The following is a 13,140-nucleotide window of genomic DNA, read 5'->3' as shown; positions in this document are numbered from 1 at the left end:
GTAAATAAAAGATGCAGAAAATGATCTCTGTAAACTTTAACCCTTACTGAGTAAATAAGTTTAAAGCGCATGGTTTACGGGAAAAGTAGTCACATCTCTCTCTCTCTCTCTATCTTTCTTCTACCATAGCCAAATCAAACAAGTTTACCTTTTTTGATGACTTTTAGACTTTTGTTCTCTCTTATGTGATTGTTAACCACATACTCTTTATCGCAAGAAAACCTCATGCAAACCTCATTGCATTAACAGTTTAGTCAAACCGCTAAAGTCATCTGCATATTTGTTATGGACAGAGTTCATCTAATAATCTGGTAAGTTGTTTCTAGGTATTATCTTCAAATTTGCATATATTACAAAGTAGAAGTATAAATTGTGTGATTACTTAGTTAAAAATAATTTGTGGATGTCAACGCTTTGTAACAGTCTTTTTAGTAAATGAACTAAATTATTCCAGAAACACGACTGATATTGATCTTTTTCTGTTTTCTACTGAAACACTGATTCAGCCTGCTGTGGGCATGTGTAAATGTGTGCGATGGTGAGCCAGCCATGTTTGGGGAGGTGTCTTCTCCACAGTACCCTCAACCCTATCCAGCAAACCTCCAGAAACAATGGGACCTGGAGGTGCCACAAGGCTACCAGCTCCAGCTGACGTTCAATCACCTTGACATTGAGTCCTCTCCAGACTGTTACTACGATTCTGTCACTGTTAGTAAAACTTCATCTTAGAGCTTGTATCATGTGGATGTCTTTATACACAAGTGCTGTGACCTCATTTGAGTTGCACAATCCATACTTGTTTATTGTTTTGTTGTATGACTTTTTGTTGAAGTATGACTTTTTGTTGAAATAACAGAAAAAAGTAATACTTCATGCACTACATTAGGTTTGTGTCATTGTGACTACTATCATTTAGACATTGATTAAGCAAGGCCTATCTGTTTTGGAATATTTTAGCACATGTGTTTTATACATGCAGGTTGTGTCTAGTGAGAAGGTTCTGGGGAAGTTCTGTGGCCAGAATTCCACAGACCGGCTCCATCCAGGAGACAAACCCATCTTGGCTCCTGGTAACCGCCTGCAGCTGATTTTTCAAACGGATGACTCAAATCACGAGTCACACTTGGGATTCACTGCATTCTACCAGGCTGTTGGTGAGTCATGTTTGAAGCAAGACAGTTGGAGCATGTTTACCTCTCTAATATTCTATAAGGATGCAAAACAGCTCTTTTACACAGCGGTTCTAGAATGTAATGGCTGAGTTGTGGTGTATAACTCCATTTGCCTTTGTTGGTGAAATCCATACAGCCCTGTGTGGGTATTAAAAGTATAGATTTTCCAGTGATTGCAGCTGTTCCAGCTGTTTCCATCGGTTTTTGAGATACAGAAGAAAAACTGAATAGAAATGAGAAGTGATGATTTTTTTATAAGAAGATATGCACAAAACTGAATAAACTGCATTCTTAAACATGACACATCTGAGGCGCAACTAATATTTTATGTAGCAATAAAGAACCACTCTGTCTTTAGCAGTTGCAGTAATTTTCATTGTATATATTCTGTGTTCTGTAAATTTAATTCAAAGACAAATTCACTACTTTGGATGGAAAATGATGCCATGTACAATATCGATACACCATATTAGCGAGTCATTGAATCATTTACTCACCCATTTGATTTAAAAAAAAAATTCTGACTCACATTTGTGATTGTTGCTACAATCGTTTTATATATTCCCCAATTATATGTTGCTTTGGATAAAACCAACATGCTGCATATTGGAACAGCCATACTGTTGCTTGTGTTCTATTATGGTATTTAGTTAAATAAATAATTAAATAATTAGTAAATGTTTAATGCTCCTATACCTGTTCCCATAGATATAGATGAGTGTTCCTCTTCCAATGTGGAAAATGGTTCACCATGTTCACAGATATGTCTTAACACCCTTGGCTCCTACCTGTGCGCCTGTTACCATGGTTACACATTACGGCCTGACCAACGCACCTGCGTCTGTGAGTGTGTCCATTAATAAAAGCCCAGGTGCTGTGATCTTTATATTTCCAGCACACAGTTCATGTTGATTATAATTAAAAGCAATTTCAAAATATTAACGAAATGTTGGCAAAAACCTTCGTAGTATGCTATCATAGTTTACATACAGGAGAAAAGTACCTGTAGAAAGTGGTGTGCGTTTCCTCCCTGTGTTAGTGGAGTGTGGAGGTGGGGTGCACAGTGAATTAGAGGGGACCATCTCGAGTCCTGGTTTCCCAGACACATCTCCTCTTGATCTGGACTGCATCTACACCATCTCTGTGCAGCCAGGCTTTATGATTACTCTGAACTTCAGCCAGAACTTCCACATAGAGCAGATCTACAGTCAAGGAGAGTCCTGCCTCTTCCATTGGCTGCAAGTATGCTTTTGCTAAAAACGTCTATCCGGAGTGCCATCCACTAATATTGGCACCTTCAGTAAATATGAGCAACTGTGGCTGTGAAAATATTATGCTTTTGCTCTTTCATTTAAAATATTCCCACACTTGAATGTAAAACAATTGAGGAAAGTGGGGGAAACTCAACTTTGTGAAATAAATGTTGTTCTCTAGTTCACGTTGGTCACAATTCTTGGCACCCAATTCCTGCAACTGCAAGTGACACCTTTGTATATATATATATATATATATATATATATATATATATACGGGAGGAGCCAACGACAGACACAGTGGGCGCTATATATATATAGCAGACAAATAGTCCCACACCAAGATACAGCATTTAACTGTGTGCATGGGGTACTTTTTGTGTGGAACATGAAGTTATGGCTGAACAATTTCATGCTCCTTGTCTCGCTTGTGTGCTAAAAATGTAAATATGAATGGGAATATACTTCAGAGATATTTTACTCAGAATTTTTATGGGTGCCAATAATTGTGGCCAACACACATTGACTTGAATATTTCCTATTTTGAGTTTCCCCACACTTTCAGTTGTTTTAACCTTTTTTGAAAGGTTAGAATTTAGCTTTTTTTTGATTAAAGAGTTAGAAAAAGATGAATAATGCCGATAAATTTTCACATCCACCTTTGCTCATATTTGCCAAGGGTGCTAATTCTAATGGAGGGCACTGTATCTTCAAATGTATTCATTTTTATGTTTATTTCTGTGCTGCTTTTCATTTTGTCTTAGGTGTCTGCCCAAGGAAAAGAGCCTCAAAAATACTGTGGAGGAAAAAGCCCTGGAGTCCTGAACACGGGCGCTCACTTAGTCCAGCTGGAGTATCACACCGATGGATACGGACAGAGCCAGGGGTGGAGTTTACGTTACACAACGCAGAGTGAGAAAAAATAGTTTTTTCTTTTTTTTTTGAGAGAGAGAGAGAGATAGTAGATATCAGAATAATAATATATATCCTTGATTATCTGTGGTGCTAACATTCATTGGTAAAATTTTCTTTTTAAAGGGGTACAGTGTCCACATCCAGGCAGCATTGGCAATGGAACGGTCACTCCAAAATTTGCTCAGTACTTGTACAGAGACTACATTCATGTCCGCTGTAACCCAGGATACAAGCTAATGATGGTGAGGGTTACAAGAATCCTGATAGTAAAGCAAGAACCATAAGGGGCCATTCGTACAAAACATGACACACAGAGCAGCGTGGGGATAAAATGCTCTAGAGACATTTCTTTTAAAGGTTTCTTGTGCGAGATGCTGCGAAAATGGTTTGTCTACACATCTAATCAAAGTCAATGCAAAAATTCTAAAAGAGTGCATTTGTGATTAAAAACGGGTTCCTTTAGAGAATATATGGTGACTTAATGAAGCATTCTCCTTTACCTTCTTTAAGGGAGAGGAAGAGATTTCAGGTTTTAAGTCCATATGTGAGAGGAATGGTCAATGGCATTTGACACTGCCGGAGTGCAAGAGTGAGTAAATACATATATAATTTTGCATTTGGCTACATTGCATTCATTCATCATTTACTTCCTATGTATCATCCACATTATAGTTATTGACTGTGGAGCTCCAAAACCTCTGCTGAATGGAGTCTTTGAGCGTATCAGCGGAGAAAACAATGAATATCTTTCAGTCATAGAGTATCACTGCAATGAACCATACTACAGATTTCAAGATACTTCTAAAGGTCAAATACCATACAGAACCCACCTTTATTATTTGTGATTGATGAATCATGACCTCATTTTCTTGCTTTCTTTCCTTCACTTGTGTAGTAACATACAACTGTGCAGTAGACCGAAAATGGACAGAAGTCAACAACAATGATGTTATTCCTCCTTGTTATCCTGGTAATAATTGTGGCTTGTCAATAGACCGTATTTAAGTTTATTTTATATTACAAAAATGTTAACTTTTTTTGTTTCTTCTTCTTTTTTTTATTTTTACATTTTACAGTGTGTGGAAAGAATACAGAGGACTCTTTTGGTGGCAGAGTCTTTGGGGGGAAGTCAGCCAGATTGGGACAGATTCCCTGGCAGCTCTTTCATTCCAGTCCCAGAGGTGGTGCATCTCTGATCAATGATTACTGGGCCCTTACAGCTGCTCATGTGGTAGATGGACTTGAAAACACTAACATGACTTGGCTTGGAGGAATAAACAATATTAAGGACAAAAACCCAGTCACCATGGAAGCCGAGAAGATTATAATTCACCCAAATTATCTGAGGGTTCCTGTGGGTGGTCATCAAACAAACTATAGTAATGACATTGCACTGATCAAAATGTCTGCTAGAGTCCCACTTGGTCCAAACATCAGGCCAGTGTGTCTGCCAAACAAAACACATGAACCTGTAATGGAGGGAAGGATGGGTACAGTATCAGGCTTTGGAGGGTTTGAGAGAAACATTAAAAGTGAAATTTTACGTTATGGGCATATTCGGGAATATCTTTCTAAAGAGTGTGTTTTCGGGGATCTGCCTGTCACTCATAACATGTTCTGTGCTGGAGATGATGTTAACCATGTTGACAGTTGTCAAGGTGACAGTGGGGGTCCTCTATTCTTCCCGATGTTGGGCTATGGAACTAATGAGCAGCCCTACGAGGTCAGGGGTATTGTGTCATGGGGTCCTGCAAGATGTGGCCATGTTTCTAAAGGTTACTACACTAAAGTGCAGAACTACCTGGGTTGGATTGAAGAAACAATGGCAAATAATTAACAGCCGGTGTGCAACATGGTGAGAAAGCTTTTGATTAAAATAAGCCCATTTTGTCTGTTTGTCTTGTCCAGTTTATATAAATGTTTCAAAATTAAGCAAAGAGGATGATCTCATAACTTTGTATCGCTTTGCAGGGGGAAAAAAATTACCCAAAGTCTCAACTGGTTATGTAACTGACTTTGCAATTATCATTCATCATCAAAGCAAGGGATTCTTATATGCTACACATGTCAGATTATCTCTTTTGTATTCATATTGCATGTAATTAATATTTTCACACACCACCTTCTGCAGCCTAATAATAAATGATTGTAAAGTATACAATATGCTAATGTTGTCCTCTGGAAGACAATAAAAATAAATAAATAACAAACCTCTCACTGAACATATATATATATTTAATTAGACTATGTTCCATAGTGTGACATAGCAAAAATATAGAAAATAAACTTTACATGCAAATAACATGAAAGGAATTTATCTTCATTCTTATAAATACCATGAGGTTATTACTATAATTTTTTTTTTTACATATTTACATCACACTATGGGACATTCATACGTCAACTACACATATACTGTATATAAAGGATAGCACATATTGTAAATACATCACAATATAGACCTGCACTAAGTGTGAGGCTTTGGTGTAATGCTCGTCCAGCTGTTTTTAGCTGTACAAAACAGCTTCTTTTGCTGATTGATTGCAAACTAGCATGTCTTACCATATTATTTTAATGTATCTTAATTACTTATTGCTTTCGTGTTCAAACAGTTTTACCTTTCGCTGCACTTATTTTTCTGGCCAACCACGTGCACAGACAATGGCTTACTTTTGTGTTGGAAAGAAAGGTAGATAAAATTACTCCCTAAAATTTTGTCTGCTGACTTTAACTTTTCCCTCCAGTCTAAAAATCTGTGTGAACCATGGAAAGGGTTGTTTGCGTCTCTCTCTATCAAATATATTTTACTGTCATTGTTTTTGTAGCACAGCCAAATCAAACAAATCTATGTTTTATCATGACTGTTGGACTCTTGCTCTGTCAGAGAGGCACTGCAAGTGTAGCCACAAAAAAACAAAAAAAAACAGAAAATCTCTTTATAATTTTAGTTAAAAAGATTGACATCTGCATGTCTGCTCTGGCTGGAAAAGTTCTAATACTTTGGTAAGTTCTTTTAGATTTAATATTTAATCTGAAATCATGTTTATACTTACGAATGTTTGGTAACACTTTATAATAACTGCATACTATAGATAATTAGTTAAACATTAGTAAAAAGCCAATTCATTGCTCGAACATTAATATGCACTAAGCAATTTATAAATACATCTATAAATGTTTTGTTCTTAAGCATATCTGCAACGTATAATAACTGTATTTTCACAATACATTTTTAATTTCTAAATTATTATGTCCTTTACAAACCAGTTATTTCGGATATTATTTAGAAACATGATAATAGTTTTTCAGTGTGTTAATACATTTTATTAACACATATTCCTGCTGTAATTCATGTCATTCTAAAGCGAGGATTATGTATAACTTGTAAAGCATTTACAGTATTTAAAGACTCATTTATCTTCTAACACAGAGGAATACAGAACACAGACATACTATTTCAAGATGCAAAAAATTATACTGTACATTGTACACTTGATAACTATTTCATATCATTTGTATGTCGCTTTGTATAAAAGACTATATGTAAATGTAAATGTAGAAAGCGGTAAATAATTATTTCTGTGTATCCCTCAGTGTCATGTTGGTTTATTTTTCTGTTTGGAACATAACTGAGGCTTTAAATCTGTTTTAAAAGCAAGGCATTTATAGCTGTATTTAAGCTGTATCTAAGGATTAGATTAGTTACATTGACCTGTGTTTCTGTTCCACTAACACACACTGATTCAGCCTGCTGTGGGCATGTATGACTGCGTGCGAGTGTGAGCTGGCCATGTTTGGGGAGGTGTCTTCTCCACAGTACCCTCAACCATATCCGGGAGAAATCCTGGAGCAATGGGACCTGAAGGTGCCCGAGGGGTATCAGATCCAGCTGACTTTCACTCATCTGGATATTGAGCCCTCTCCAAACTGTGGTCATGATTCTCTCATTGTAAGTGTCCTCATTTCAAAATAATGTAAAAACTAATCAAAATAAATGTTTTATTATCATTTTACTCTTGGCTCATTTGAGCTACCCAAACCTGCACTGTCATGTGATGTAATTCTGTTTTGCATTTAGCTTGTGTCGGAAAAGAAGGTTCTGGGGAAGTTTTGTGGCCAGAGTTCTACAGACAGGTTCCACCCAGGAGACAAACCCATCGTTGTACCTGGTAACCGTCTCCAGCTCTTTTTCTAACTGATGATTCAAACCTAAATCACACACAGGATTTATTGCATCCTACCAGGCTACTGGTGAGTTATGATCAAAACCCTTTACTTCTCATGGTTTGAGTGTGGAAAAAATCTAAATGACACAAAGAATAAAAATGAACTTCCCCTTCTTTTTCAGTCTGTTATTTTTTTATTACACATTACAATTATTATATCAGTTTATTATGATAAAGCATTATATATATATATATATATATATATATATATATATATATATATATATATATATATATATATATATATATATATATATATATATATATATATATATATATATATATATATATATATATATATATATATATATATATATATATATATATATATATATATATATATATATATATATATATATATATATATATATATATATATATATATATATATATATATATATATATATATATATATATATATATATATATATATATATATATATATATATATATATATATATATATATATATATAGTCTAGTTGAGCTCCATGGACTAAGGACACGCAGGCTTAGAATAAACTTAAATGGATTTAATCTTGAAAATGGCAAAATAAAGATACAAAGGCAGGCAGGTAACAGGCAGGCAGGTAGAACACAGGGGTAGACATCGGGTATAGACCTTGACGCTCGGACAAACAGAACTGAAAAGACAGGACTTAAATACACGGGGTAATTGACTTGAGACACAGCTGATGACAATAACATAATTAACGGAGGGAAGGCAGTAGGGCACAGGGCACATGGCACGGGACAAAACATAAACAAAGAGTCCAGAGATGACATTACCCCCTCCCGGAAGGTGCGTCCTCGCACCTAAAGGGTAACAAACAAAAACAAACAAAACCAAAATGACTAAGATTTGGGGATACCGGGTCTTGGGAGGAGGTTGTGGTGGAGGACGGATCCCCAGGAGTGGGCAGGCAGAAGGCAGAAGGGTCCAAGGAGGTGTAGACGGAGGGAGGAGCCAGGGAGGAGACAGGAGGAGTCCGGAGCAGGAGGAGATCCAGAGCCCAGTTATGGTGGTCCAAGGTGAGCCGACGGAGGAGGAGCCAGGAAGGAGATAGGAGTCCGGAGCAGGAGGAGATCCAGAGCCCAGTTATGGTGGTCCAAGGTGGAGCCTGACGGAGGAGGAGCCATGGAGGAGGAGCAGCCATCGACTCCATGGGGCCGACCACGGCAAGCGGAGCAGGTGGAGGAGGAGACTGAGGTGGGAGCGGAGAGCCGAAGAGCCAGGGTGACGCCGAGGCGCTGGAGGTCCAAGGCGCGACGCCGCAGGCTTTGGGCGACTGATGCGGAGACGGGGACGGGAAGGACGCGCGGAGCCAGAGCGACTGAGGACTGAGGTGAAGCCGGAGGGGAAGGAGGAGCCTGACAGAGCCGTGGGATGGAGTGACGAGGCGGCCGGAGGAGAGGGAATCGAGGCGACGGATGGTCGACGACAGACCAAGGCGGAGCCGGAGGGGCGATGGAGCCTGGTGGAGCTGGTGAACTGACGGACCACGGTGGTGTAGAGGAGGGAGCTAGGAGCCAGGGGGCCGCCGGCGGGTCTCACGAGCCGAGGAGGAGTCTGGGTCTCGGAGGCAGGACGCGCGTAGGCGAGGGATCTTTTCACCGACGGCGGCGATGGAGACCGCAGACCCGTGGCGAAGCTCCGGATGGTGAGCTGAGGATGAGCGCAGGGGCTGCTGGGATCCATCGACGTGGTGTGGCAAGAGTGGGAGGGTGGGAAACTTGAGGCGGCACTGGAGGAAGCGCACAGGGCGCTGGGTACAGGAACGGGACGGAGCGACGGGCGCGCGGCAGAACGGACGGAGCGACGGGCGCGGGCACTGAAGCGGGACGGAGCGCACGGGCGCGGGCACTGGAACGGGACGGAGCGCACGGGCGCGGGCACTGAACGGGACGGAGCGCGCGAGGGGCGCGCACAGGAACGGGGCGGAGGCGCGCACGGGCGCGGGCACAGAACGGGACGGAGACGACGGCGCCGGGCACTGGAACGGGACGGAGCGACGCGGCGCGGGCACTGAACGGGACAGACGCACGTGGCGCGGCACTGGAACGGGACGGCTGGGCGGAACCAGCGAGCTAACGGGACGGCTGGGCGGAACCAGCGAGCTAACGGACCGGCTGGGCGGAACCAGCGAGCTAACGGGACGGCTGGGCGGAACCAGCGAAAGCTAACGGGGACGGCTGGGCGGAACCAGCGAAGCTAACGGGGACGGCTGGGCGGAACCAGCGGGCTTACGGGAAGGCTGGGCGGAACCAGCGGGCTTACGGAAGGCTGGGCGGAACCAGCGGGCTTTACGGGAAGGCTGGGCGGAACCAGCGGGCTTGCGGGAAGGCTGGGCGGAACCAGCGGCTTACGGGAAGGCTGGGCGGAACCAGCGGGTTAACGGGACGGCTGGGCGAACCAGCGGGCTAACGGACGGCTGCCGGGCGGAACCAGCGGGCTAACGGACGGCTGGGCGGAAACCAGCGGGCTAACGGGACGGCTGGGCGGAACCAGCGGCTAACGGACGGCTGGGCGGAACCAGCGGCTTACTGGGCAGCTGAACGGGAACAGGAACTCAGGAGACAGGGAGGTGCCCAGTCTAAGTCCAAGTCTACATCATCCAGCTCCCTTTGCAGATCCAGCAGCCCCAGGTGGATGATCAGCTCATCCTCAGCCGATGTGTAGTGGCGGAGCTCCACTCCGCGCTCTCCTCGCAGTCGGCTGTCTCCACTGGGAGCTCCGTTGCTGGCTCGCACCTGGTCTGACGATACTGGCTCGGGTCCTGTTACGCCCACGGCTCTGTCGCCTCTCTGGCGATGGGTCCGTGGTACTCGACCCGCCCCGTGTCAGCGGTGGGCTCAGGCTGGGGCTCGACCATGCGGTGAAGGGCTGAGCTAGGCCTGGATCTGGAGTGGGGCTGGTGTCGTTGTCTCAGGGCGCAACCATCATGGTTGATTTGCAGGACACCAGCACCCACTCGGCGGTATGCGGCAGGCTCTCTCGAGGACCGCCTCCCGGACAGCTGCGCTTGGCTGGAGGTGTTAAGTCCACGGAAATAGAGTTCGAGCAGAGAGCAGTCCGGTAGCGGAGTCGTTGGCCAGTTCGAGGAACAGTTCGGTGTGAGTCCTCGAGAGAGCAATCCCCTGCTCCAGCAGCCGGATGAGAAGTTTGGCCTTTAAACTGGGCAAACATGGCAAAAAAAAAAAAACAAAAAAAACAAAAATAAGGGGAAAATACGCGCTATTTACTTTTTGTAGGTCCGAGCGTTCTGTCACGGTTTTCAAGGGGACGAAGGACACGAGGCTTAGAATAAACTTAAATGGATTTAATCTTGAAAATGGCAAAATAAAGATACAAAGGCAGGCAGGTAGAACAGGCAGGCAGGTAGAACACATGGGGGTAGACATCGGGTATAGACCTTTGCTCGGACAAACAGAACTGAAAAGACAGGACTTAAATACACGGGGTAATTGACGAGACACAGCTGATGACAATAACATAATTAAATACGGAGGGAAGGCAGGGCACAGGGAGCACATGTGGCACGGGACAAAAACATAAACAAAGAGTCCAGAGATGTGACATATATATATATATACGTATATATATATATATATATATATATATAATTTTACATTTTTTACCTTTAGATCTAAATAATCTGTTTTTTTATTTCATTGTAACTAATAATTACAATTCTACACATCATTATATACATTTATTCTACCAGACATGGCACTACATTACACACATTGTCTGCTGTGATGTTTTATTGTAACATTATTATTTTTCATTATTTTTTTATTTGTATCTACTGGCTGTGGAGCTCCAAAACCCCTGTTAAATGGAGGTGTTCGGTTTATCAATGGATCAGTCATTGAGTATTACTGCAATGAGCCATTCTACACATTTGAAGGAACCCCTAATGGTAAGATACTATGCAAAACTGATTTTCATTCATATGATTTCACAATTAGACACAATTTGATTCAACTTTATTTATACTCAGGTACTCCATTTTTTCTTTCTTTTTCCTTTTTTATGTAGTAAGATATACTTGTACAGAAGACCAGAGATGGACAGCGGATGACAACAATGACAGCATTCCTCCTTGTGTTCCTGGTAATGGCTCTGAAATGTGAAGCTGACTATATTACTTTTTTTACCTTCATGTAATTTTTCTAAACTCTAGAAAAATAACTCACAACTGATAAACCAAATGCACATGTCTATGCATGTCATTATGATCTGACTATTAGCTGATACATCTGTTTAAAATGCCATGTGTTGCATCAATCTTGTGGGGGTACAGTTATGGGGGTAAATTATCACAGTGTATTTACCTCCATACTCCCTTTCCTAAACCCGACTGAGGACATTTTGTCTACATTTTGTCTTAGTAGTGTGTCAGTTTCTTTAATGTGCAGTTTTTTGTTATTCTCAGAATGTGGAAAGAACACAGAAGACCTTTTGGTGGAAGAATCTTTGGTGGGAAGCCAGCCAGATTGGGACAGATTCCCTGGCAACTCTTTCATAGGCAAAATCCCAGAGGTGGTGCATCTCTGATCAGTGATTACTGGGCCATTACAGCTGCTCAAATGGTAGACGGATTTGAAAACACCAACATGTCTTGGCTTGGAGGAATAATCAACAGTCAGGACGAAAACCCAGTCACTCTGAAGACTGAGAAGATTATAATTCACCCAAATTATCAGAGGGTTTCTTTATGTGGTAGTCAAGAAAACTATGATAATGACATTGCATTGATTAAAATGTCTGCTAGAGTCCCACTTGGTCCAAACATCAGGCCAGTGTGTCTGCCAAACAAAACAGATGAACCCGTGGAGGGCACAGTCTCAGGTTTTGGAAGATTTGAAAAAGGAATTAGTAAATATCTGCTTTATGGACATGTCCAGATACATCCACTTGATGAATGTAATTCAGTAGGTTTGCCTGTCACTGATAACATGATCTGTGCTGGAGGAGACGAAGTAGACAGTTGTCAGGGTGACAGTGGTGGTCCTTTGTTTTCTCCTGTTCTGGGCTATGGGTCTCCAGAAAAGCCCCTATAGTCTTACAGGCATTGTATCATGGGGCCCTTCTGGATGTGGAAGATTTAGGGGCTACTATACTAAAGTCAAAACTACCTAGAGTGGATCAAGGAAACCATGGAAAAAAACTAACATTGGTGGAAAAAAATTATATTTACCAAATTTCTCTCTGCTATATGGGCATCTGCTATTTGCATATATGGTTCAGCACTTGTAAACTTCAGTTAAAATCCAATAAAATAATTTCCATAAACAGTATAAAGACAATTTTCATCATTTGTTTTATGCTTTGTACTTTGCTTTTCCAGTCTTCCTCTGTGTCTTCCTCTGTGTAAAATGAAAATGCACCTCAATCCTGTCTCAGATGTCACATCCACAGACCGTTGGCTAAAAGTCTGATCCATATGGCACACTTATCAGGAAACACTTTAGGAATGTTGAAGTCGTCATCTGATTGGATAAATTCTACAGGATTTCCAGGAGATGTGTGTGTTGCAGTTTTCCATCTGGAAACAAAGATGCTGTTATGC

At 41.6% G+C, this 13,140-nt stretch overlaps 2 protein-coding genes across 2 annotated transcripts; both read left to right on the top strand.

Annotated features, from left to right (window-relative positions):
• The first annotated feature begins 126 nt into the window (after positions 1–126).
• Positions 127–5,562, top strand: LOC122360198 (complement C1s subcomponent-like). The gene is made up of 11 exons (XM_043260608.1): positions 127–311; positions 507–708; positions 980–1,154; positions 1,881–2,015; positions 2,212–2,414; positions 3,190–3,337; positions 3,464–3,582; positions 3,851–3,929; positions 4,013–4,147; positions 4,236–4,310; positions 4,417–5,562. Exons 1-11 carry the CDS (start codon positions 286–288, stop codon positions 5,175–5,177), a joined length of 2,058 nt encoding a protein of 685 aa, XP_043116543.1. The 5' UTR covers positions 127–285; the 3' UTR covers positions 5,178–5,562.
• Positions 5,563–6,177: 615 nt separating this feature from the next.
• Positions 6,178–12,872, top strand: LOC122360196 (complement C1s subcomponent-like). The gene is given in 9 exon segments (XM_043260604.1): positions 6,178–6,343; positions 7,088–7,289; positions 7,419–7,509; positions 11,377–11,487; positions 11,607–11,681; positions 12,004–12,027; positions 12,030–12,619; positions 12,621–12,693; positions 12,696–12,872. Coding segments are annotated over 9 exon segments (1,359 nt in total). The 5' UTR covers positions 6,178–6,197; the 3' UTR covers positions 12,743–12,872.
• Positions 12,873–13,140: the final 268 nt, after the last annotated feature.

The sequence above is a fragment of the Puntigrus tetrazona genome, chromosome 16 (assembly GCF_018831695.1).
Source record: "Puntigrus tetrazona isolate hp1 chromosome 16, ASM1883169v1, whole genome shotgun sequence".
NCBI classification, from domain to species: domain Eukaryota; kingdom Metazoa; phylum Chordata; class Actinopteri; order Cypriniformes; family Cyprinidae; genus Puntigrus; species Puntigrus tetrazona.
This window is presented reverse-complemented; position numbering and strand designations above follow the sequence as displayed.